At 39.6% G+C, this 27125-nt stretch overlaps 1 protein-coding gene across 1 annotated transcript; it reads left to right on the forward strand.

Annotated features, from left to right (window-relative positions):
* Positions 1 to 1979: 1979 nt before the first annotated feature.
* On the forward strand, positions 1980 to 27125 carry KDSR (3-ketodihydrosphingosine reductase). Its single transcript, XM_048310649.1, has 10 exons — positions 1980 to 2194; positions 9230 to 9319; positions 10448 to 10504; positions 15629 to 15694; positions 15840 to 15935; positions 16896 to 17087; positions 18812 to 18895; positions 21275 to 21358; positions 23165 to 23266; positions 23627 to 27125. Exons 1-10 carry the CDS (start codon positions 2087 to 2089, stop codon positions 23744 to 23746), a joined length of 999 nt encoding a protein of 332 aa, XP_048166606.1. The 5' UTR covers positions 1980 to 2086; the 3' UTR covers positions 23747 to 27125.

The following is a 27125-nucleotide window of genomic DNA, read 5'->3' on the forward strand; positions in this document are numbered from 1 at the left end:
TCACCGTAGCAGCTAGCATTTTATTATGCACAATATCTTCCTCTCACTTCCTTGTGCCTCCACCTCTGAAACACTGGACTCAAAATGCCACCAAGGACATACTCCAGGTCAATCCCATTTCAAGACTAACCCTTGGTTTTCTCATCCTTTTACTGCGATAAATTCAGATTCTTTGTTCTCACCCTGAAAACTGCATAATCCCTGCCCACAACTCCATTTCCATTTCCACCTACTCACTACTTCTAATCTCCTCCTCTACAATATTATTTTCACGCCCTTCTGCACACCCTCTTGCCTAGGGGATTTTAGTTGTTCCTTTGTTTTGGGTTTTTTTTGGGGGGGAACTGTTTTGTACAAGCTAATGACTGCATATTCACTAGTGAGAAGAAGTAATCTGAGTGAGTTTTTAAGTTACAAATAATTATAACTTAAATGAAAAAAATACCAAATGCAGACATTTATACTAATAAATAAATAAATATCTAAATATCTAAGTCAAATATATGGAATTATTTTATTCAAACTACTCTGAGTTTTTTGTTTTGTTTTAATATTTGTTCTAATATTCTGCCTTAAAGCTGCAAACCATGCTTTTATCTTCTTTTAATGTGAATAACATGCAAAACCTGTAGTATCACTCAGCAGGGAACACCATGCTGAAAAAAAATTTGGATTTAGAAGAGAGCAGCATAAACTCCAACTACAGCCAGCAGAACCCAGTGAAGCTTAACCACTGCGCAAACCAAGTCCCAGAGAACCTGCATCTGTTTTTACTAGAGTGATGATAGCTTTAAAGCATACCGTGATGGAGTCTGTTAATTATCTTGCATAAAGGATTTATGCTTTCTACCTCACTGACACGTTATCTCCCATACAAGGGAGAGCTTTCTGTTCTTATCCCGTTCGGAGTGCACACTGCAGGAACGTTCTGACACATCTCCACCATTCTAGTCATGTCAATTGGTAACCTCAGGCAATGTATTAACAAGTTTGTGTATAAAGAGGTGCTTCATGCTCCGGACGAGAAGTTTGCGTGAAGACCTCGGAGCAACCTCCCAGTATCTGAAGAGAACCCACAGGGAAGACAGAGAAGGACTCTGTCAAGAACTGTAGTGATAGGACAAAGGGGAATGGGTACGAACCGAAGGAGGGGAAATTTAGGTTAGATATGCAGAAGAAACGCGTCACTGTGAGGGTGATGGGGCACTGGAAGAGGTTGCTCAGAGAAGCTGTGGATGACCCATGACCGGCAGTGCTCAGGCTGGACGGGGCTTCGAGCAGCCTGGTCTAGTGGAAGGTGCTCCTGCCCACGGCAGGGACATTGGAACGAGATGATCTTTAAGGTCCCTTGGAACCTAAACCATCCTATGATTCTATGATTAACCAGCATCAGGGGGTTTTTTCCCTTCCCCTCCCGAAGCCGGTGGTTCCCTCCTCGCGGACGGGGCATCCAGGGCGAACTCGGAACCCACGCCCCCGCGGCGAGATGCCGCGCACCGCCCATCTCGGGGTGGGCGGCAACGGCGAGCCCACGGGCAGGGGCCGGCCCTCACGCAGCCGTGTCGCGAAGAGCTGCCGGTACGGCCGCCAAGACCGGGCTCTCCTGACCGGGGCCGCCCTCGGTCCCCTCCGGAGAGGCCGCCGCGGGCAGACACCCCGTAGGGGGCGCGCTCCGGCCCGGGAGCGGCTCCCGCTTCCCGCCGCCCTTTGCCTCCGTCCGTGACCCCGGGAGCAGCGCGCGCTCCAATCCGCGGGCCCGGCCCCGCCGCGCCGCCAACCCGCGCGCGCCCGCCCCCGGCCGCCGGCCAATCGCGGCGCGCGGGCCCGCGCCCCGCCGCGGCAGCCAATCGGGCGGCGGCGCGGCGGCCGGGCCCTGCCCCTCCTCCCGCCGGCCGCCTCCTCCGCGCCGCGCTCGCTCGCTCGCTGCCTCCCTCCCGCCGCGGCAGTGCCGTCTCCGCCGGTCTCGCCGCGGCACGGGCAGGCGGACGGGCGGCCCCGCGACCCCCGCGCCGCTGCACCCCCCCCGAGGGGCTCGGCCCCCCGGCCGCCCGCCCGCTGCTCCTTCTCCGCCGGCGCAGCCCGAGCCATGCTGCTCCTGGCCGCCGCCTTCATCGTGGCCTTCGTTCTCCTCCTCTACATGGTGTCGCCGCTTATCAGCCCCAAGTCTCTCAAGCTGCCCGGCGCGCACGTCGTGGTGAGTGCGGCGCCCCTCGGGAAGGGTACGGGGCCGGGATCCCCTGTCGCCGTCCCGCTCCGCCGCGGGAGGAGGCAGCGGGAGGGCGCTGCCGCTCGGCCTCGGCGATGGGGGAGGCAGCGGGGGGGCTCCCGAGCCGCCCGCCCTGCGCCGGGAAAGGGATGGAAGGAAGGAAGGAAGCCTCTCGCTCCGAGGTGGGGGTGCAGGCTGCGGCCAGTGCCCCGCTGGCAGCCGGGGGTATGGCTGCAGGAATCCCGCTGCAGGAGCGGGGAGAGCGGGGAAGGCTCTCGGCAGGGAAGGGAGGTTTGGGGGCGCCCGGAGCGGGACTGGGGGCCGGTCAGTGCCAGCCTTGGAGGTGCCCGCGGGTCCGAGAGGAATCGTGGAAAGCTGGCGGTGGCACCCCGAGCTACCAAAACACGGGAGCCACAAGTGCCGGGCGATAAGGAAATGACCTGTCCCCATGGCTCTGACAACCGCTGTGTGTCCCGGTTGGCTTAAGGCGATGGTCTGAGTCACCATCTTCCAGTCTTTGCGCTGGCTTTTTGAGACATTCCTTTTGTACGCCCCAAGCCACCGCTTACCTTGAGTTTTCTTTTCTTTCAGCATCTCCCAGGGTAGTCAAGTGGTGTGTGTACACACGCATAGACCAAAGGCCAAATCTATTATTTCCTTGGTCTAAAAAACCAAGTCAGATATGAGGAAATGGAAAAACCAATACAAAGGAAGTGGTCAGATGACACTTGGGCGCCCTTTCATCTTTAAGCACGTAGATATGGATGTCTTTGAGCAATATTTTGACAAGATGGTAGAAGGAAGTCTTTGGAAGAGCATACTGTTGAAAGAGTCCATGAGTAGGAAACCACTGGAAGTTGCATGAGTATGTGGCTTGGGAGGAGGGGGACCGAAGAAAGGGGAATACTGTCCAGGTGCTTTCAGAGGAATCACAGTAGTGAATTTGGGCACATGACAGCAAACGAGTTAAGCGGTTCAAAGGTTCAGGGTCCTAGAATCAGCTTTCTTAGTTTATCTCCAAATCTCCAGGGTATGTGCTGTGCAGAGAAGCTGCAGTTTACTCTTTGTTTAAATTTACTGTAAGTGAGTAGTTTTGGTTTGGTTTTTTCATTATTATTTTTCGGAGTTCCTCTTTGGAGGATGGAGCTGTCCTCAGAATGATTTAGATGTTTTCAAGTTGCAACAGTGCTCCCAAGTTGCTTTATGCAGTAGGTGTTAACTTGGGTGCTGTAAGTGGCTTTACAGCATCATATTCTGTGTGACGTGTGTTCAAGGTTGCATTAAAGTTCTCGGGTTATGGCTCTTTCCCCACAGGAGTAATGATTATAAAGCAGAGGTGAGGGAGACTTATGGGCTTTCTGTGATGTTTATGAAGAAATAGAATAGCAAACATAAAAAGCTAAATGGATTTTATTTCTTTTTTGTTTCTTTGCTTGGTTTTATTTATTTACATATGCAGTGATAACACGAAGTTTTGTTCGTTCTGTATAGTGATTAAACTCTTTAAAAGCTGCTGTGCTGGTTCTTCTAATCAGAAGGGTTCATTTAAACAAGTTCACATTGAAAATGAGACTATTCTTGTTGGAGAAGCCTCCCTGTAACTGCTGCTGCTAATTAGCAGTTTAAGCTCAATTTGGTACGAGCGGAAGTGTAAAAAACAGTATTCCTGCAAGTCCTGTAAAATTAGAAGTTCAACTAGAAAAGTAACTATATTAACATATTGATGAAGAAAAAGGCTGTAAGATACATCCAACTTGATGATAAAAATCGCAGGCAACTAGTTTTATTGATGTGGAACTTGTGGAAAGCACTTGTGGAACTGCTTTTTTTTTTTTTTTTTTAACTTCAGTAATGCTCTTAAATTGTTCGTGCAAACTAATGAAATGTGGAACAATTGGTTGGAGGTCACTAGTTCTTAGATGTGTAGATGCTGTTAATAATTCTTGACACTTGTACATGTGGATTTCAGATTCCCTAATGTCATGTATAAGGAAAAGTATTGGATGATGGTAATGTAAATCAGAAATACTATTCAAGAAGACTTTCCATGTTGTGTGTGTAAAGTGGATTCTTTGATCATATGCTGGGAGTGAACGTTCTCTGCTACTGAAATGACTGAGAGACTTCATGAAAATATTTAAGGACCATAACATTATGTAAGGGCTTCTTTGAAGTCTTCTCACAGAAAAAAATCAAAATCTGCTTAAGTATCAGGCCTCAGTTAAACCCATTGTTGAAATAATGGAAGGATAATGACCTACAAATTGCATATATAGCTGCTTGAGCTCTTTCAAGAGGGCAAGTGATTGTCATTGCACACTAAATATAATTTTTCAAAATATACTTGAATAGATTGCTTTATTTAAGTAGAAAAAGTCAGTCTTCCCTAGAAACATTTCTTTCCTGAGGCCTGTTTAAAGTATAATGAAAATGTATCTGTTACATTTCTGAAGGAAGGTCATTGGACAACTTCAGAGGCTGTTACATACCAGTTATTGAATTTTCAACTTTAGTCAGCATTCTTTTCACTTTTAATCCTTCAGAAAAATTATTTCTCTTCACTCCTAACAGTTATGGTTAGTACATGTTTGAGTTATGGCTAAATAACTGACTGTGGCTGCCATTTGGGATAGGAATTTGAAGCAGAAAACTGGGTTTTTTTCTTTGTCCTCTCCCGGGGTCATTTGCATCATGGAAGCCCTTGCTGTGTTAGGCGAGACATGGTTTCTGGAGAAATCATAGAATTATAAGAGTCTCTTTTTCTTAGAAAAGAATAGGAGTACTATTCAGAGTGAGAGTCTAGAGAACTCCAAATTACTCATCGTCTAATCTTGTGGGTTCCCCCCCCACCCTGTCCTTATCTGCTATGTATTTTCTTTACCCCAGCTAGCACCATTAAATGGTAAGGGCTTCTCTGCTCTTAAATTGGCTCAGGCATTAGGTTTAGCTTATTTTAAACAAAATGCTTCTTAGATGCTTAAAACTTTTTTACTTCTAGCATGACGAGGAAAGTGTTCTTAAATAAAGGGTATAGAAGTTATTTTTGTGTGGTAGAGCTGCAGCTTCATGTGCTGAACTTCTTTGTGCTTCGAAATTCAGAAGGCAGTTTTATACATCTCTTATTTTGCCATTGGCTTTAACTCTCTTCTTTGGTCTCAGGCTACAAACTAGCACATGTCATGGGTTCTGTAAGAATTAGCTAGTATTTTGGTAGCTGGCTATAACAGTAGACAAGAATATGAAAATAGGCTAAGGCAGTCAGTCACCACTGCTTTATTTGCATTGAGCTCACTCAGACCACATTTAACTGCCCTTTGTCAGGGATGCTTCACCTGCTCTATACACATTTTCTCTTCAATTTCTCTACAAAAGTTTTTGACTGATGTTTAAAAACTCTTTCCTGAAATATTAATGCTAATCACCTCCCCTTGTTTCAGCCTTAATCTTTCTAAAACCAAGTGGAATTTCTGAGAAAAACCCAAACCCCTGAGGTCTCAGTGTTATGAATGCAGTTTATCAAAGTGTGGATTAGTGATGGCAGGAAATGGAAAGATGTCTGCCTGGGACTGTCTCCCATTCAGTTTGTCAAGGGCCCTTTTTCATGTGGACATAGTTCAGGATGATCATGCCGAACCCTCCTCCTCCTGCACATGGGTCATCTCTAGTCCAGTAGTTTCCCCAGTTCTGTGCAGAACCTGGCCTGGTAACTGTGGTTGGCTTTAAGGATGGCCCATCTTGGTGTCTCAGCACCATCACCCCTGTGCTGGGAGCGATAAGATCTGTGGTTTGGACACATCCGAGTGGTTCGACAAGAGGTCATTTTGAGTCAGGTGTGCTAACCTCTTAGAGCAGATTAAAGGCCTGTTCTGTTTCAGCAGAACCTTCTAACAGAGCACTGTCTAAAAGCATGAAGCCAGCTTGCAACCAGTTCTAAGTGAAAGTTAGTAAGGTCTATTGGAGACACCACATTAAGTCTTGATTTTGATCATTCCTGATGACAGTTTAGTTAATTTGGATTCAGACTGTCTCACCAATTGAAGTGAATTTCCAGTATCTCAAATTTGAGGCTCTAATAGATCAATTCTCTGTACCTCACCCCACCGTTTCCATTTCTAAGGGGGAAAAAGACCCTATGATTCTTAAAAATTGAACTCTGTTATTGAGGATCATAGCTCAAGAAGTTGGACACTTTTTGGAATAGCTAGTTTGGTACCTGTTCTTTTTAAGCATAGAAGCAGATCAGTAACACTGCTCAAGGGCTGGTAGTACTGCATTCTGAACATCTGAATTAATACTAAGTTTTAATTGTTCCTTCTTGTCAAAAAATTAATCTGTGATTTGAGTTGCGGTGGCCAGATTCTTATTTTTGCTAACTCCTCTGAGGCTGAGTTACAGTAAAATTTAAAAATGGGATTGGTGGCAATTCAAATGTCTGGAATTAATTAAAGGCAGTAGCAGCGTAGAACCATTGGCTACAAGGCTAATTGTAATAATGTTGTCTTTACCAGAGTAGGTGCTCTTTCGTTAGTTCTGAGCATCTGCGTTAGGAACTTAGCTACCTACCTAGATTTGGTTAGGTTAACTTCATTGTAGCACAAAGCAAACTTTTCATTAGTGTTGGGGATTTTTTTTTTTTTTTTTTTGCTATTACATTAGCACTCATGGTGAATGTTACTGAAAGATGTGTGTATTAGTAACAACCTCCCACGTGCTTGTAGTAGCCTCCCACCTAAATGCTAAAGTTCCCAGCTAATTGATATTGCAGTTTATCGTGGATCAATCTGACATGAGCTCTGTCCAGTGTTCTTGGGTGTGACTGTAAGTAAAAACTTTTTCTGTTCCTTGCAGGACTTCAGACATTGCCTTTCTGAAATGAACATTAGTGTTGTTTGACGAGCTGGAGGCTTGGTGCCAGTACCTTCACCTGCAGAGAATTCCTCAAGCACTAGTGTAGTTGACCCATTCATGATAGTCACCAGTCTGTGCTGGTAGTAATCAGCTGTCTCACCAAAAATTAGAATTGGAGCAGTCTTCCATGCCCATTGATTAGTGCTGATGTACCTGCTGCTGACCTGTAGAAGCACCTCACACATGCTCTGCATCTGAGCTCTACCTGAATGTATCAAACTATTTTAATCTTTTCAGATATGTATTGGAATATTGCAATCTATTTTAGGAATTTCATTGTATTTGTTACTTCTTTCCATCATGAAGCATTAAATTAATTCTGTGGTTCTGCCACCTTAATTAATCAATAATTAACATTTGCACTCTTACGGATTTAATTTACACTGAAAGCCATCATCCTTGGTTCATAATACTACAGACAGAGTCACGTTTCTAGAGCAGGGCACGCATCTTGGAGTTATCCTCAAAGGTGGGTGTGGTGTGAAGTTGATCTTGCAGAGTCAATTAGAAGTTAATCTGAAGCAGTTCTCTCTAATAACAGAGGAAGCCTAAAGAGCTGGAATTAGTCTTTGTGAGTGCTACACCCATTCTTGGCCCATTTGCGGCTGAAGATGAACCAGTCAGAAACCGTGGATTGTGTTGTAAATCTTTGCTGGGATTATTTTATTGGCACTAAGCTGTTTTTGAAGGCTGGTGGTAAAATACTCAAATGAAAGAAGAGTTTAGTTACTCATGGGAATGTTCTTCTGACTCTTCTGACTTTATTGCCTCTGGGAGTGGAAAGAATTTTGAGGATAATGCATCTCTGAAAACAAAACTGAGACATTGCCTAATAAGGAGACAACACAAGGCTTTTGATAGGATGTGTAGTTAGAGATTGGGGTCTTGCTCTTACACGAATTAGCTCAATGCCTCCATTTTCTTAAAACGGAGAAGGTAAGCTTTCATTGGAGTCTTTGGAAAGGTTTAGATAAAGAGCAAAAGATTATGATTTCCTGAGAAATACGAATTTCATCTTTTTCCAATTCTTCCAAACTCATTTCATCAATGTATTTTTCTTGACAATAACTGCTTCTAGGTATTTTGTTCCAATATTTTCTCAATATCACTTTTAATATGCTGTTTAAGGAAAATTCAAATAACTTGGGTATATAAGGAAGATACCACTGTGTGAGAACCGAAGGCATGTACAGACTGAGACTCATCGTAGTCACCTAAAGATGTCGGACAGCGATTTTTATTTTAGTCAAAAAGAGAGGTCAGGATTGTCATCTACATCTTGTTCCACAGGCAGTTCATAAGTAGATTTATTGAGGGTAGTGAGGGAGGTGGTAAGGTGACCTTCACCTGTGTGTTGGTATCGTTTAGCAGGGTACAGTCCTGCATCGTACCCATCAGCCTGTATTTGTGTAATATTAACAAAATATTGACTTCCTGCTTGCATATAAGACTATCCAGGTGTTACAGCTTGAAGGAAGAAGAAAAGGTTATGGAAGTTTAGGTGGTGGCATCCCCACTAAACTGAAATAGCAGGATGGCATGGGGGCAGTTCAAGGTTCTGACTGGGGGACTGAGAAATAGGCTACAAAGGGCCAACTGTTGAATTAATGGGATTTTTTGTTTTAATAAGAAAGAAGATGTTTTCTGTTTTTGTTTACATGATGACATCTTCAGAAGACAATCTGCAATAGCTGATATTAGAAATAATTTCTACTGTGGCCAGGTATGAAGGGGCAGTATGTAATGGCACTGTTATGGCATTAATAGCGATTTGAGACTTTTAACAACGCGCTTTTAGAGATAGGCTATGGAACACGTGAGAGTGCCCACATGTGAGTGGTCTAAGTGTGCCTGACAACAGAAATGACCAAAAATTACCACTGAGGTAAAACTGGGTTTAGGGTAGAAACAAAGGCTCATTGATCTATTCAGATCTTACGTTTCATTCATACTCTATAGGTAAGCTAACTTTAGTGCATCTCCTGTATTCGTATCTCATCTGGTGATATTTTAACCTCAGTATGTTTTTAGAATTTTCATGTGATCTGACTCATACATACTGGGGGAAGGAATGAGAATAGTGGACTAACACTGCCATTTTCAAATAACTTTTAGGTAACTGGAGGCTCCAGTGGAATTGGAAAATGTATTGCTATTGAATGCTATAAGCAAGGTGCTTTCATAACACTGATTGCAAGGGATGAGGTAAGTGTATGTGTGATTTTACTGGCTAAACTGTTCACAAAATCTGTATAGATGGGGAATACTTTTGGCATTGGTGATTATTCATACTTCTTCAGTGTATATTTTAAGGGGACCCTAAGCATTCCAAATTAATGCATTTGAATAGCAGAGGTGGCTGCCTTTTTAAGAAGCATAGCCCAATGTGGAATTCGTGATTAGCTTGCCTTAAAACTTTGCCGGTGCTATTGCTTTTGTTAATGGCATTTATTATATCATTGTCTAGATCTGTGCCAGAGCACAAAATCAGGAAAACCCCTATATTGGTTAAAACTATAGAATTTCCCTATGGTAAGTGCCATCTGGGAATTTAATCATCTCTAAAAGTCACAAAATATACTGATGTCAAATCAGCATTATATCATATTTTTTAGTAGTGAAAAACTCTTCATCAGGACAGCTTTGGAGGAAAAAACATTGCTTTGTTGGATTGTTGCTATTGTTGTTGTTTTTTTAACTAAGAGGTATTCAGAATTCAGCAGTAGTTATGAAGACAGAAGTACTCTGTTTTCATAACAGGCTGTTGTTTTATTTGTTGCGAAAAACCTAAATATTCTGGAAACAAAAGCACTTAATTTTTGGGGGGCCCTCAGTCCCAGCTGATTTTATAATTTACTTACACTTGAGAACTTACTTTACATAACCTGGAATTAAGTTAGAATTAAGAGAATTTTTCTTGAAAGGATTATTACAATTAGAATTTACCAAATTTTTGGGTTTTGATTATTTCATGCCAGTGATTCTGCTGCAGGAGAGTTTATGTAATATTACATACATACAAAATAGAGCCAAAATAAAGTAGAAGAATCAATACCTACAGTCTTAGGTGCTCTCTGTAGCACAAAACAAAAGCATTAAATCTATAGAAGTCATTACTGGCTTTAGAACACAAAGTGAAAAATAGTGAAGTGAGTTCTTGATAAATTTCATGTTTTCATATATTCCTAAGTCTTCAAAATGACCGTAAAATGCTGTAACTGGTTGAGGATAACTTTGGGGGGCTTTAGGGAATGTTTTTAAGCCTTACTGAAGTACTGAGGACTAACACTGCTCTCAAAACCACAATGCTTTTTGTCTTTGTGTCCATTTCAGAACAAGCTGTTGCAGACGAAGAAGGAGATAGAAAAGTACTCTGTTAATGACAAGCAGGTAAGGTCACTGCCAAGAGGGGCTGTTGTGTGTTTTGTTTAAGACAGTCACTACAACACACTTCACTGGTCCTGTCTTTAAAACAAAGCTGTTTGACAAAAATGAGTGAGGACTCAGTATTTGGATTCAGGAGTATCATGGTGTCTGTTTACGTGAGATGTTCTGAGCTCTTGCTATATTTGATGTTGCCTAGCTAGTGCATTAGCCTGCTTTTCTTAGAAGAAGATGTCTTCATCTGTAGGTGTAGAATGCTTTTTTGGATAGCTGCAATTTACTGTCACTTGATGAGCATATTATTCTTTCAAATGAAGTGGAAGAACCAAATTTTTTTCCCTCAAATATCTTGGTTTTTTGCAATTCATAAATACACCATCTATCTTGGGAAAGAAGTTTAGTTGCTTGTTCCCAGGTTTATTTCACTACATCATACTTCTGTTCCATTTCCTGACTAAGTACTGTACCAGTTACACAACTTAAATTTGTGAAGTTCTGAGACTTCTAAACGTAGAAGCTGCTTTGCTGAATAGATAATGCACTCATGCATAAAGGCAATGGTTTTAGAGCTTGTAGAAGTACAAGCTTCGAATAGCTAAGTTTGCTGTGTTCAAAGCGTGCAACCTTGAGGTGAAATGTTAAAATAATTTTTTCTCAGTACTAATAATGGAGAGGGGAAATAGTATTGAAACTATTAAATTAACATCTTTGACTTCTTGTGTTCCAGAACTTTGTTGATGATCACAAATAGAAGCAATTTATTTGTCCATGAAAAGGGATTTGAATTGTTAAGTTAGATATTCTGTTGAAAAGAAGCAATGAAAAAAGCTAAATATTTGCAGACAGTAAGACAATAATATTTGCATTATAGTAGCTGATACAAAATTTTTTAATACTTCCATTTATAAGATAAGATTCTGTCTTTGCTTCCTTATACTTTTGTCAAATGGCTCAAGCTGAATTTTTTTTCTGTGCATGCTGCCTTACTCAGATCAACTTTGTTTGAAAATCTAAGCCATTTGAGGTGAGGAGAAGCTGTATTTTGCCCATTAAAAAAAATCCTGATAACCATTTTCTTTTAGTTGCTCTAGCAGTTTCCCAAGCTTAGCATTACAGTTAATCCCTTGTCAAACACTGTGTCAGGATGTTCTTGTTAAAATCTGTCCTAGCTTGATAGATGCAGACTTTTTAAAAGAGTATTACTTGGGCATGTTCCTAGGAGTTTCAGTGAAAATCTCCAAAAGTACTTTCAAGGTTGAGCAAGCTCCAGTGTGGACTGACTGGGACTTTTTTTGCAGAAGCATTTTTAGGCTGGCAGCCAGGTTAAGCAGTAGGCAGTGGAGGTGATGGGCCGGCTGGCTCTTCTGTAGCTGTTGTTGGGTTGTGGATGTGGTCTCAGGGAAGCCTGACTGATCTGAATGCAAAGAACAGAACAGGAGGTCTGGGGCAGAGCTTGCACTGGAACAGCAGATCACGAGCTGGAAAGTGACAGTAGATGAACAGAGAAGCAGTACAAAAGGATTACTGAAAGGCTGTAGAGAAAGTTGATTTTTACTGCAACCCTAGGGTATATCACCGTGTCCCGCAGCCATAGGGAGGAGGAGAAGATGATCCAGCAGGCAGGAATTGTGCAGCAAGATTGATTTATTTAATTATTTTACAAACTCTTTTATAGACTTTTTTCTTCATAGTCTAATTGGACAAAGGACCAGCCACCCCTTGGGGGTGATTGGCTAAAATCCTAAAACATCCATTGTCAAAATATTTTTCTACTATACCATAAACAAGACTTTTCAAGGTTGCAGGTGGCTTGGTTGTTTACATAACTCTGCTACCTCTTCTGTGAGAGAGAAGAGTCTCTCATGGACTTAGAAAATAGAAAATCCTTGCTAGCAGCATTTTTGTATCCACAGTGGATGTCTGGTATGGGTAACATACACAGACTGTTACCTTTACTAGACCATGGAATCACGGTATGGTTTGGGCTGGAAGGCACCTTAAAGATGTCTAGTTCCAATTCCCCTGCTGTGGACAGGGACACTTTCCATTAGACCAAGTTGCTCAGAGCCCCATCCAAGCTGGTCTTGAACACTTTCAGGAATGAGGCATCCACAGCTTCTCTGGGCAACCTGTGCCAGTTCCTCACAGTAAAGAATTTCTTCCTAATATCTAATCTAAACCTACTGTCTTTCAGTTTAAAGCCATTTCCTCTTGTCCTATAATTACATGCCCCTCTTCAGCTTTCTTTTAGGCCCCTTTTAGGTACTGAAAGGCAGCTGTAAGTTTTGCCTGGAGCCTCTTCCATGCTGCACAACCCCAGCTCTCTCAGCCTGTCTTCATAAGAGAGGTGCTCCAGCCCTCTGGTCATTTCCATGGCCTCCTCTGGACTCACTCCAGCAGATCCACGTCCTTCCTGTGCTGGGACCCCAGAGCTGGATGCAGTGCTCCAGGTGGGGTCTCACCAGAGCAGAGCAGAGGGGCAGAATCCCCTCCCTCTCCCTGCTGCCCACGCTGCTTTGGATGCAGCCCCAGGGCACCATTGCCTTTCTGGGCTGCAAGCTCACGTTGCCAGGTCATGCCCAGCCTCTCATCCACCAGCACCCCCAAGTCCTTCTCACAAGGGCTGCTCTCCATCTGCTCATCCCCCAGCCTGCATCAATAAGGGGGGATTGTTCCAATCCAGGTGCAGCACCTTGTACTTGGCCTTTTTGAATTTCATGAGATTCCCAAGGGCTCACTTCTCAAGATTGTCCAGGTCCCTCTGGATGACATCCTGTCCTTCAAGTGTGTCAGTTGCACCACCAAGCTTGGTGTGCCATCTGCAAACTTCCTGCAGATCTCTTTGTGTCATTGAAGACATTGAATGGTCCCATGTCAGGCTAAGAGGCAGAGGTCCTCAGCACAGATTACTTTTTTCTTGGGCATGTGCTGTCACCCTTCAGCTCTTGGATACATACTGGAAACCAAGTTGCATTGACAACCATAGTGTGACCTTTATGTATGTTTAGTATTTCACGTTTGCATGTGATTTAGATGGTGCAGCCTTTGTGGATGTAGGTGTGCACTGGAGCAAGATCCTTGCCCTTAGAGGCTTTTTCCGATATTTTTAAAATCTTTTTTCTAATTGAGAATATTCCCAGTTACTTTACTGGGGGTTGAGTTGATCTTTTATTGGGAAAGCTTTATTAATGATCCAACACCATGCAATATTTAGAACAAAATGTAATGAGCAGGGCTGGGCATAAGACTACTTCTGGTAGCATATTCTGTGTCCTAGATGTGGATCGACAGTCCATATTTTGGAGTGAAGCTAATTAGTATATGGTAGCAGAAAGAATGTGTGATAATAGAAGCAAAGAGGTGAATTGTAAAATGTGATAGCAGTCAGTAAAAGCTATGGTAGTTCCCAAGTGTGTTGTTCACAGTGTAACTAATCTATGCAATCTGTTAAATTAACAAATTGCTCCAATTTTTGTAGAGAACTGTGATTTGCTTAATCTCCTCAGTGATCTTGGCAAAGACATCCAAATAATAATTCAATGTTGTTTGCATTCAACTGCTGCTTTCTTAAACTTACGAAAAGGTAAATGTTTCCAAAATGTAATAAGTGCCTTAAGGGGATTCCTGCCAATAACTTGTGCCACAAGTTTACTCTGATGTCCAACTACACACAATGCTGGGAGGCAGGAATAGCCAACCTGCTGTACAGGAATGGCAGGCAGAATCTGGTTATGCAGCTAAGAAGTGTCACAGTCTGACCAGGGTCAGGACTGACAAATCACTGGCTGCCAAAGCAGTTAGTTACACTGTGGTAAACCTTTTTTGTGTGTGTGCCCATGTGGTCCGTAAGTATTCATGAGCATGCTTGTTACAAACTACTGATGACTTTGTTTTTTTTCACCTCTGCCTTTAAATTAGTTGACCAAAGTAACAGAAAGGATAGAAGTTGGAACAAGAATACAGGAATCCCTCCTTCTATTGCAATAGGAGATGGCTTTTCTTTTCAAGATGAGGAATTGCCCCAGAGCTCTGTTGATGGCTTAGCAGAGAGAGTAGCTTATTTGTTTAGCACCTGGCATTTGCAGCAGTCTTACAGTTTGGAAGTGGTAACCTAAAAGAAGCAGTGCTTTCTTTGGCCAGAAGTTGACTTGAAGGTGCTTCAAAACCTAGATTCTGAGACCATCTTGCTGAAAATAGTCAGTAACTTTCAAGGAAAACAGGGTCTGACTTTTAGCTGCAAGAAAACCATATCACTATCACCTGTTTTCCTTCATCCTGCCTGCCCACCCCTCCCCTCTGCTTCTTTCTTCCCTGGTTACTTTAATTTTTCTGTATCTTTCAAACTAAACACTTTAATGTCTGATTATCAGACAAGGAGTAGGTATGTACACAGTACTTTGCTTTTTTTAGATATTAATGACACTGTGCAATGTGTCAAGTTTCTCATAGAATTTTTTTTTTGTTTTGTCCTTGAGGTGTCCCAATTAAATATTATGCAACTAGGTTTACTATTATTCTTAAAAAAAAAAAAAAATGAAATGAGGTAGTATACATTGCAAGTACTAAAATCAGTGGGTTTTTAACACTTGCTTTCTAAATTTTGGAACAGATTGTTTTTGCAGTGCTGGTGCTGCAGTTTCAGGATACACTGCAACCATGCCTTGCTATGAGGTGGAAAAAACTTTTTTCTTTAAAGATGACCCTAAGCCACACAAATGGTTTGACTTGTGTTTAGCTGATGAAAGTTAAATATATCACTGGGGAATTTTGATTGCCTTAGTTAAAATAGCTTTTACTAAACTTCATGTGAATAACTCCATCAATCGTGTGTCTTAGTACAATAAATTAGAAATTATACTTTGCACACGAGTAGCTGCTTTGAAGATCATGAGGTGCTTATTTGTTCTTAATGTAATCTTTATTATACTAGAACCTGTGTGTGAGGGGGAGGAGCTTGGAGGGAGCAGATATTGCTTTCTCCAGTGTGGAAAAAGTGCAGAGTATCTTGTCAAAAAGACTTTTTTTGTGGAAAAGATAATGACATTGGACTTTTTTCTTTTGAAAGGCTCGGAGTCAACAGTTTCTGGACTTAGTGTCTTGTGAAAATGTGCTTTCACTTTTCTTTTCTAGGTCGTACTTTGTATTTCTGTTGATGTGTCTAAAGACTACGAACAGGTGGAGAATGTTCTAAAACAGGTGAGAAAATAACTGATTCACCTATATATCTTAAACTTATCTCTCTGTGTTGTATTTCTGTTGGAAATAGTTTCTTATATGGTATGGTGATATAGGAAGGTTTTTTCCTCTTAAAAAGTATCTTAACCTCTGTCACCTCTTCCAGGCTCAGGAGAAGCTGGGGCCAGTTGACATGCTTGTAAACTGTGCAGGAACATCAGTTACAGGAAAATTTGAGGATATTGAAGTGAATTCTTTTGAAGTGAGTGAGCATACTTTTTTATTTCATCATATGATAATTTCTTATTTAACCATTCTAATAATTAGATTGCATTCCTGTGTCTTTGCAGACTTGGACAGTGTTACACTTGACTTGTGCTAGCTGTCAGAACCTCTTCAGATTTGCAAGGGTTGCCTCTAACTTCTCCCCTAATGATTTCACATTTTTTTCTGTTGAAGATTTTTCAAAAATATTTTTAATGTGTTTAAGAAAAATGCAGCTGCTACCAGTCTTCAGTTCTGAGATGCACAAATTGTTTCAGCTTGAGAAGCTGCTGCTCTGATGAAAAGACGAAATGCAACCCCAAAACACCTGTATTTTGGTTACTTTATGCCTGCAGCCCTCAGACCTCCATTCATCTACAGATAATGCTGAGTCATCTGAAAATACTAAATAATGGGCATAATTTTATAATAAACTTGAATCATCCATTTTATTGCTTGTATAGGCTATCAGTTGTGTTTTAGGTCTTGTAGAGAGTGAAATTAAAGACTTCCCTTGATCCTGGCAAAGAATAAAATCTCTGAAATGTGTAAATACGTAGCATTTTTCCTGTTTCCTGTTTTAGAAAGCTCTTTAAACTTTCAGTATGTTTTCATGCATCATGCATAAATGGATTGCTTCCTGGAGACTGTTCAGGTTAGATTTTCCCTCATGTATTCTTCTTTTTTCCTTCAAAGCCATATGGTTCACAGTATTATCAGTATCTTGGATGCTATTAAGACTTACAAGATTTCTTTTGGCTTGAAGTGAGATTTTTAGCTATAAAACAGTTTATGAAGCTGTAGAATAGAAAACAGTTGTTTCTTTTGCCAGAACAGATCTGGTGAACTGATTATTAAAGCAGACTGAAATAGGGGTTTTTGTGATAAATAAGACCAAACAGCTGAAGGATTCTGGATCTGTGGCTCAAATACTGAAATATTAATATTGTTTGTACAGAGATTAATGGCAGTCAATTATCTGGGAAGTGTTTACCCGAGCCGAGCAGTAATCGCTACCATGAAGGAGCGAAGGATGGGAAGGATTGTGTTTGTATCATCTCAGGCTGGGCAGTTAGGCCTGTTTGGTTATACAGCTTATTCTCCAACAAAATTTGCTCTTCGAGGGTTGGCTGAAGCCCTGCAAATGGAGGTATGTGTGCAATAATGTTAAGTAATTTTGATTAGAAACAATTTCGTTTTAACTGTCAGCACAGGACATTTTCATTTAAATAGGTTGGGGTTGGTTTTTTTTGTATTGTGCAGCATTGCTAATATCTGTGTGTTACTTGCCCTCATTTGGCAGCAGTCCAATGCTGTTGCTCTGCATGGGGTCACAGAAACGAACCTGATTTCAATTGTGTAAGAGGGAATAGATTGAATCTGTTCCTAGAACTGAGTATGACCACATGTGCAGACATTTTTTTAATCTTTTATTTTAACTAAAAGGACTAGATTTTTAAGACTTTTGATTAAAAGCCTTCTTCAAGGTCCTAAGTGCAGAATGGTGTTGAAGATACCACATGGATGCATGAGAGACAGGCCAATGATTGCCAGTTTGTTTGAGAGTCCATGGTAAGCGGTATGTGAACCATATGTAACAAGTTAGAATTTGAGGATCGTCCACAAAAAAAACCACCAGGTTTGACAGTGACTCACCCTTCTATATTTTGATATATATTCGAGCTTTTTATACTGCGGTGGTCTAAACTTATGGTTGTTTTAAGACCAAAACCAAACAAACACCATTTTCGTTATTCAGTGGAACAAGGTGGGTGAGTACAGTGCAGTAAGACAAATAAAACTGATTTGAAAATTACTTGTGTCATTTTTCTGTTGAGAATGTGTATTTGCATTACTAAGTGTTTATATATAAAATGCCTGTCTTTGGTTCTAGACCGTTGCATAGCCCCTGTTGTGTGTCTTGATCAGGATAAGAATGTGGGGTAAAACTGCCAGGAATCACTTCTGGTCTGCCAAATAGAACAGTGTGAATGCAGGGTCTTTCTTCAGACTGGTGGCAGATACTTTTGTGAAGACTGAATTATTCAAGACTAAAAATAGGGTGTCTATGGGCGTGTGATGTGGTATTTCAGTAAGTGTTTTCAATATAGAATGTTTCATAATCTAAATAAAAATGTTAGTGTTTTACAAACACTTTGCTTTATCATAGCCCTCTGAATATTTTCATTAAAAGCTTTTTTTATTTGTATTGGAGTACAGATTTGCTTTGTAGCAGTTTCTGAATAGTATTGCACTAAGTGATGTAATTCTATGACACGTACATACAAATACATAACTAAATACAATCCTTGATATAAGACTTTCCATTTTCCCTCACATTTTCCAATTATTTTTTGTCTCCTTAGAGTTGACCTCTTGCAAGTTTATGGCATGGGTTGAAAAGCCTTGAGACTTGAGTATACCTCTTAAAGATAACAAATTTGAATTTTACATTTTTGTTGGTTTTTTTTCCTCAGTGAAAGCCTTTTTGGCCTTGTGTTTCTAAATGCTGGGTACTGATATTTGACAATGGTTTGTCTTCCTTTAGAAATTGAAATTGGTAAAGTTATAGACCTAAACTACTCTAATGTTCTTCCCAAATGTCTTGAGAACCACTGGGATTCATCACATAATTTGCAAAGGCTTTAGAGACTTACTAGAAAAAGCATCACAACCACCTTTTAAAAATCTTTGTTGGTTTGTTTCTCAGTTGGCAAAGCTGCAAGTCTTGTAAGTGCTGAATACTTAACCCTAGAGGCAATTCAAATTCATGCTTGCTGAATTTCTTAATTGCAAGAGAAATGAATGAAATTATAAGGGACATGTAAAGGCTGTCAGTATTAAGATAACATTTAATGCTTTTGTAAAACACAGGTAAAACCTTATAATGTCTACGTAACAGTGGCCTATCCTCCAGATACTGACACTCCTGGCTTTGCAGAAGAAAGTAAAACAAAGGTAAATTGTGCTTCAGTTTTTGAAATCACCATTTTTAAAGCATATTAAGATTTTAAGAAGTACTTTTAGACACTTCAGTTTTATCAGTTTTTAACTACTCAGAGTTATATAGCTTGTAGGGTAATTTTGTGTAGTTTCTTGTTCTGAGGCTTTAAGAACGACTTACCTTTAAGGTCTGAACCATTGCAGAGTATCCCTGCTTACAATCAGAATATTAGTGTGGAATGGTAAACTGTAAAATCACTATTTGTTTTGATATTAAAGCTTAATTAACCAAAAAATAATATTCCTGTTTTGCATCTTTGATAATGTGTGGTTGTTGTGATAGATGTGACAGATTGAAATAAACCTCAGCTCCTTCAGTGGAGCCTGCAACCTAAATCATGTTGTATGAATGCATGTAATGACCCCATTCAATAATGGCTGTTCTCTAGTATTACGGTAGAAAGGAAACTCTCTTGCACTGTGCCCATAGTGGAAATGACAATATCACTTCTCAGAAGGATGTGTCAGCAGCAGGCCTTTTTCATTTGGATTGCCTTAAAAGTGAAAGTTTTGACCTTTAGTCACCTCTTGTCATTTGCCGTGTCCATACATGTGAAGTATAATTCTAAAAATCACATTCAGGCCCCCTGTTCAGACTAAAGCATCAGGTAACCAGAAAAAAATCTCTTATTTTTTATTTGCACACTGTGAACTAGAAATCTGGTATCTAAGGCTATCATCTTTTCAGCAGGCACCATCATGTATAATTGGAAATTGAGTTTGAATTCCATTTTGTCTTTCACCCTTTGAATAGGAATCAGTAGGGATTGTATAACACAGTTCTTACTTCATCATTTCTTGATACAGATATTCTGTATTAAATGTATACTCCCACACATCCGCATAAAGTGCCAGAATTAGACATCTGCAGATACTTGTATAGCTTGCATATTCTCTAGGATTTTTTCCTTCATAATAGCCTATTTCAGGGAACCAGCAGGCACCAGCAGAATGTACTGTTCATCTAAGATTTCTCTTTGAAAGAGATTCAGAGAGATTTATCTTATTTGTCAAAAAAGTCTTGTCTTTTAGGAGAGAATTATGCCTTGTTTTAGCCTACATGACCTCTTTGGATGACTTGCTCCTAGCATGATAGTGTACCTTAAATCTCTGCAATATTGCACTGCTCTGACATTTCAGATACTCGTTTATTGTTGCATTTATTTAATACTGCTGAATTACTATTAATAATTAATACTACTTAGAATATGTGCCTGTACCTTGCATCTCCTTTTTTTCTCTGTAATCATTGAATATAGTAAAAGAAAATGTCAGGAGCTAGGATACAGCTTTCCTGTGTTTAATCAGTGAGCTTTTTTTTTTTTTTTTTTTTTTTTTTTGAGGTAGCGGCTTCACAAATGCCAGCCGTGCCTTGGCCAGCTGAGCAGCCAGATCAAGTATTTAACATCTGATTTCTGCCTGCCTTATTCCCAACATGTCATTAACATTACCTGTTGCTCCTGAGCAGCTGCTGGTTTTTTCCCAGATTTAGAGTATTTGAATTACTGTTGATATCCCTATATCTCATTCAGATTTGTTTGATACTGGCCCATAAGCTCAAACATAAGTAGGGGCTGTGAAATGGAGATCTGATGACATAAGCCATACCACTGTAGGAAAGCATGTAAAAGGTTTTTTTCTGTGATTTCTGTGAAAAACACTGATGTGCCCCTGGCCACCCTTAAAATACACCCACTAAAAAAAAATAAAATTCAATGAGTGTGGTTGATGAAATCAGAACTCATAATTCTACAGATATTGGGAATAGGCCCCTTGCTGTGAAATTTAATTACTGTAGTACTTGGAATTGATGATGAGAAACCTGTAGTTGCTCAACTTTTCCCTACAAGTGCTTTTTTAAAAATAATAATCTCAGAATTAAATTAGTCCCAGTATTAGAGTAGGCATGAAAAAAAAATAAAAGCAAGCTGTTTTATAGGATTTTTAAAATATTTCAGGCCAATCTTTTACTTCATTTGTGGCAAAAACCATAAATGACCTAGTATAGGTATTGAGGAAATATAGTTCAAGCATTTTAATAGCTTCTACTGAAAATAAAATACTTGGGGAAAAGACACACTTTCGTAGTAGTAATAAACTATATACAAAATAGTACTACTCAAGGAAAAGTTGTCATTTCCCTTTTTAAAATTGGACAATTATTTATGAACGTGCTTATACCTTTGTTTAAATGGGTGTTTAGGTGACAGTATGGTACCACTTGCTAGCAATGATGTCATCTGTGACAAAAGACCCAAACCCAAAATTTGACATTCATGTTTTTCTCTCCTGTGTGTTGTTAGTCAAACTTAAATGGGTGTTTTTCTATTAAAGCCCTTAGAGACGAAGCTGATTTCTGAAACCTCATCTGTTTGCCAAGCAGAACAAGTCGCCAGAGTTATAGTGAAGGATGCCATAGTAAGTAAATTATGTTTTTTGAGCATGTTCTGTGTTGAAGAGGCTGGGATCACGTCGTGCTTGCCTAAGGACCATAAGATAATGGCTAAGCTAAATGCAAAACCAATTAACACAAAACAGTTCTCTTAGGTTAGTTTGAACAAGAGCTGTTTTCTTTACTCTTCTCTTGCCACTGTGCCCACAAATGATTTTATACAATCTCTCAGAAGTAAAAGGTATCCAAAGTTGTACACAGACAGAAAAAACTGATGCATCAGTATGATGCAATGTCTCAAAGATGGATTTGGACCGACTTGAAAGCACTAAATTCTATTGACTTTTTAGGTATCAAATACCATTTGTCTAACCTCAAAAGCTTGTTGTACTCTCTTATTTTTCTTGAAGATGAGTTCATATAAAAATAATTTTACAATAAAGGAAGGAAGTTGATCTCTTTTGGCTTTTAATATCCAAAGACTGTGATTTATGAGTGATTAAAATACATAAAATGCTGTTCTTAGTGTATTGCCTTTCTGAGGATTTTTTTTTCAATGTTTTGTGCTAGGGAATGCATGTGTGCTTAAAAAAAGCACCTCAGAATAGAAACAAACATGAAATTTCACGATCATAAAGCACACACATTGAATCCTAAAACCTGCAATTACGTTGCAGTTCCAAACACTCTTGATCTTCAACATGGTTTACATCTACACAGGTGTTCAATTGTGAAGTTTTTACAGTATTTTCACAAATACAGCTCATAAACACAAAATTATGTCTGATTTTGTTTTAAAAGCAAGTACTACCTCAACACAGTGTTCTCCTCTGGTGATTAAGGAAAACTAATCTCCTCTCTCATCTTAAGCATCTGGTGTATCTATACCATACTTTGTACACTTCGGATCATGTATTAGTTCAGACATGATCTTTATGGACTCTAGCCATCAGCTGAGAGACTGAAATAGAAACGAGACGGTGTCTGTATACTCTCAGATGTGTGTTGGGAAATAACCAGATCTAATAACCTCTACTCCTTTGCATAGATTCACCCCTAACCCTGATCCAGGAACGCCACCTTCTTCTGTCACTTCCACATTCCATAGATTTAGTCCCACAATGTTTCAGAAAGTCTGTTTTCTGGCACAAAGTCAAATGGAAACAAATGAGAGAAGCCTGGGAGTAAGAGCTGTAGAACTGCAATTTTTCTGTTAAGTAATTAAAGTTGTTTGGTTGCTTGGGTTTCTTCCTGGTGTCTGTCCCCACTTTTCTGCCAGCTGAATTGCTTAACAATCTGTGTCTTGCAGTTAAAAATCCTTGATATAGGTGAAGGAGAACCTGCTACCTAGCTTTTGAAATACATCCCCTTGCCAAATCTCATGTGATAAGTAACCTAATTTTAACAAAGGGCAAGTGGTATTTGTCACACAATTATAGTAGTGATTGGTGATCTAATAGAGTGAGGGTATCATTCCGTTTCTGAAATATGCTTATAGCTGTGAGGATTGTCATGCATCTTCTCTACAAGTAAACATGCCTCAAGAAGAAATTCACAGCCTTTACATCTTGTGAAAAATCTGTGGTAATTTAAGAGACGTTAGCTTCCTTTTCCATTTTTAAGTGAATGCATTTTAGAATGGTGCTATATAGCCCCAAATATTTTTGAATATTTTGTTTCTTAATTCGGGTAATATTTTTTTTACATTAAAATATTTGTTGTTAGTGATGTCAGTCACTTGTGTCCATCAAGAGTAGCTGTTGAAATAAGACATATCATGATTAGCCACAACTGAGTAAATTACTTTTTCTTTTCTTAATCCTTCCATCCAGCAAGGGAACTTCAACAGCTCGGTTGGATCAGATGGTTACATGCTGTCAATATTGACAAGTGGAATGTCACCAGTCACTTCTATTACTGAAGGTCTTCAGCAGGTAGGATTTGGGATTAGTTTTCATAATTTCTGATAGTTTAAAATGCTTTTAGAATGTAGAACATTATGCAAAGATGGATTATTTTTTCATCAAATGGCTGTTAATGCTGTGGCACTTGGGTTTAGGAAACTGCAGTAGTATTTCCAAGCTGAAGCAGCAAACTGGTGAGTAAGAATATTCCCTGCTGCTCAGTCCTGAGCTGTTACATAGTTAGCTTGGTTTGGTAAGTTTGTTTTTTGAAGATTATATAACATGCCTGCCTAGAACTTCTTTTTTTTTTTTTTTTTAATTTTATGATTCAATAATACACTGCAATCCAGGATCCTAAATGAATTGAAAGCTGTTTCTCTCTGTTTCCAGGTTGTTTGCATGGGCGTTTTTCGCATCATTGGCCTGTTTTACCTAGGAAGTTTTGACAGCATAGTTCGTCGCTGCATGATGCAAAGGGAAAAATCTGAAAGTGCAGATAAAACTGAATAATCTTTACTTTGAGTGGAAAGAAGGATGTCAAGCGGTCCTGGACAGCTTGCTGCTTAAGTGGGACTCAGTTTTGCTCCTGAAGGATTTAGACTGGAAGGACTTGCATGTGTGACAGAGGAGTCCCCTCAAAAGCTATGAAAGAAAAAACAAAAGTACAAATCCAGAAAATGCCAAACTATGCAAAAGTGTGAATGAGGATTAGATACCTTTTTTTTTTGGTGATTTGAGCTGGAAAGAATTTGGGGAGCTTGTAAGTGATCTGCAGAGTAGAATTTGAGAATGGACTATGTGCGGTAATTCTGGACAAATACTTAAGTTTCCTCACTTGGGTGCTTATGGATGAAATAAGTACCATGACAGACCGGGCTGAAGTAGATTGAAGTCCCCTGAACAAGTTGGTACCTTTTGCTAACGTTTTGGGACTGCTTTTGATTTAGAATGTTAACTCTTCCTTTGGCCAATCTACAGATCCTTCTGTCAATGACAGCTTTCCTTATTCTGTCCAACATATGACTGTGGAAACCTGGAGATGGCAAATACGTTTGTATGATCCAAGCTTTCTCAGTGTGGGAGTAATTCAAAAGTATGGTTTAATATATGCATACTTTCTCAAGGGAGATGAAGAACCCGTTCCCACAGAGAAATGCTAGGAGATGTGATTGGGTCTGTAGCTCTTCTGGCCCTTGAAGTATGTTGTGAACAAAAAAAAAATCAAACCAGTATCAAGTACGTCAGTTATGACTCAGCATTTTAAGCCATTGAACAATGTACAATTTTTACAGATACTTAATCTGCCAGTTTTTGCTCTGGAAAGGAAAGTGGCTTAATGCTACTGTTATGCACATTAATTTCAAAGCTGCAAATGATGAGCCAAACCAATAGTTGATGATAGAATCAATGGTAATTAAAATGCCAGGCTCTTCCAGTAGCAGGAATGTAGCTTTTTAGGGCAGAGGGGTCAGGCGGAGGGAGAGGTGTGTGTCAGAATGGCCTTCCACATTACATTTTACCACTGCGCGGAAAAGCTTTCACATGAGAAATTACATAAAATACTCTCCTGATATGACCCACTTCTAATTTGTTTCATTTACATTATACGAAACAAGGCTGCTCAATAACTGCTTCAGAATACACAGAACCCAGTGGTTGTTTCTAATAAATCTCACTTAACACTGAAAAAGCTTGATGCATAACAATGATGTTTTAAGGGTGCACTATGTATACAGTTTATTTAATGGACCACTATAGTAAGTGCCTTGTGAGCTGCTTTTTTTTTTCAAAAGCTGCATATTTTGTATTTGTTAGGACTGCTGTGTTTTCAATGTCATATTTGCATTTTCCTTCAGTACTCTGAATCTAAAATTATGTGTAAAACTGGGCACTTTCACTTCTTTGAAAGTAATATTTAACAACCAAAATAGGCAAAATTTTGATTGCTTTTGTTAAGAGATTCTCTGTATCTATTTAAGAAGAGGTATTCAATTAAACTGAGATGAAAAATAATAGGTGGTTAACTGGAAAACCTTAGAATGTAATTTATTGATGCTATTTATTTTCCCTCTCTGAATTAGGTTGATCACTTTTCAAATTTTCTTCACATGGACTAAACTTGCTTTAATACCTGGTTATAAACGTATTTTTTGGGGAGGATCACATTGGCGCTCTCATTTTAAGTGGTGAAAATTCATTAGATTGCAAATGTTGAGGCACTGTTTAATTCTTCACAAAGCCTATGTTTTAGGTCCTGCCTCCTGATTTTGTTTAGATATGTGAAGTTGTGCATGCCTGTAATATAACACTAATTTTGAGAATATAGTGTATTCCTGCGTTTTTAAACAGCTTGGCTTCAGTGCAAAGAAATCTAGTGTGCATATGTATTTCCTGTGCTGCTTAATGTGAATGACATAAAGGAGCATTCATCATACATCCATTGTCAACATTGCTGTGTTTCTTAAAGCAACATAACAATGCTATTCATAGAACCATGGAATGGTCTGGGTTGGAAGGGACCTTAAAGACCATCTCTTTCCAACCCCACTGCCATGGGCAGGGACACCTTCTTCTAGACCAGGTTGCTCAAAGCTCCATCCAACCTGGCCTTGAACACTTCTTCAGACCCTATGATCTATGTTATTCTTGTTTTGATGCAAATCAAATACTCTTTTGACCACCTGCAAAAGATACCAAAATGGGTGAATTGGTTGTGTTGGAGTTTGAAAGAAATGCTTATGTAAATAACCAGCACAGGCTTGAACAAGGTCAGGACTTAAAACCAGTAAGCCTTTGAATTTTTGGATCTTCAGCTTGGAATGTTAAAGGGTTTGCGTTTAAGAAACATAACCCAGAAGGTCAGAGCACACACAACACTATGGCAGCTGGGCCTCTAAAGCTTTCAGGTTGGACATCTTGGATCACCACTCACCTCCCAAAAATGACTGATAGAATTCATTGCAAGTGTCTGTGAAGGATAAGTAAGACTACCAGGTGAAAGTTAGGGCCCTGTTCTACAGACGCTTCAGTTTTGCAGACCTGATTTTGCATAGCTTAAGTGGTTGTATTGACAGTGAAACTGCAGGTTGAACCCCTCGGCAATTGTGGAAATTGGAATAAGGTATGGTTTTTAAAGCAAGAAGAATAATCTCAATGTTCTAGTTTCTGCTGTTGCAAGTTAATGATGTTAATTTTAACTGATAAACTTCTCAACTGTTCTACTGTCAAAACAAGGTAACTTGTCAACTACAGCCTTTGGTGTAAAGTTTTGTTTTCTTATGCACATTCTCTATCTACCAATGTACTCATTTTAAGGTTCAATATAAAGTGAAGGAGATGCCTTGTAATCTTGTGGAAAAATGTTTAGCAGTTGAAAAACTCTTGCCAGTTTAAATGTTACAAAACCTCTGCATCAAAATGTTTTAGCAGTGTGTTAGATCCGTGACGATCTTCAAATAGGCTTTACTTTCTACTTATTGTCTAATTGTCAATAATTTAATCACTTGTGCCATATCAGTTGGTGTCTTGTCTCTTGTTTTCTTGGTCAGTCTTTAAGATTCAATTTAGGCTTTTATAGTCTTTTCCATTCCATGTAGTTTCTAATGACTGTTTGCTTTATATACAGATTTATTATAATTTTACTTCTAGTTTACTTCACCAAGGTGTTCATGTGCAATTTAAATAGATTTAATATTTTAATAAGGAAAAAATATATAGGTGAATAAAGTTTATTTGCTGTGAAAAACTCTAGGCACTTTTAAATGGTAAAGATATATAGCGTTATTTGTAAAAAGAAACGTTGTGCTTATTGCGTCATTATTTTTTGTGCCAGAACTGTAAACTAGTTTTCATATTTTATATTTCTCAAAATAAATGGAGAATCAACAAA

The sequence above is a fragment of the Corvus hawaiiensis genome, chromosome 1, assembly GCF_020740725.1.
Source record: "Corvus hawaiiensis isolate bCorHaw1 chromosome 1, bCorHaw1.pri.cur, whole genome shotgun sequence".
Taxonomy (NCBI): domain Eukaryota; kingdom Metazoa; phylum Chordata; class Aves; order Passeriformes; family Corvidae; genus Corvus; species Corvus hawaiiensis.

Bases quoted from the DNA above. Each gene is read 5' to 3' on its own strand.
- KDSR (XM_048310649.1), top strand. From the start codon at position 2,087: ATGCTGCTCCTGGCCGCCGCCTTCATCGTGGCCTTCGTTCTCCTCCTC. The intron at 2,195-9,229 runs GTGAGTGCGGCG...AATAACTTTTAG, and splicing joins TGCCCGGCGCGCACGTCGTG to GTAACTGGAGGCTCCAGTGG. The intron at 10,505-15,628 runs GTAAGGTCACTG...TTTCTTTTCTAG, and splicing joins ACTCTGTTAATGACAAGCAG to GTCGTACTTTGTATTTCTGT.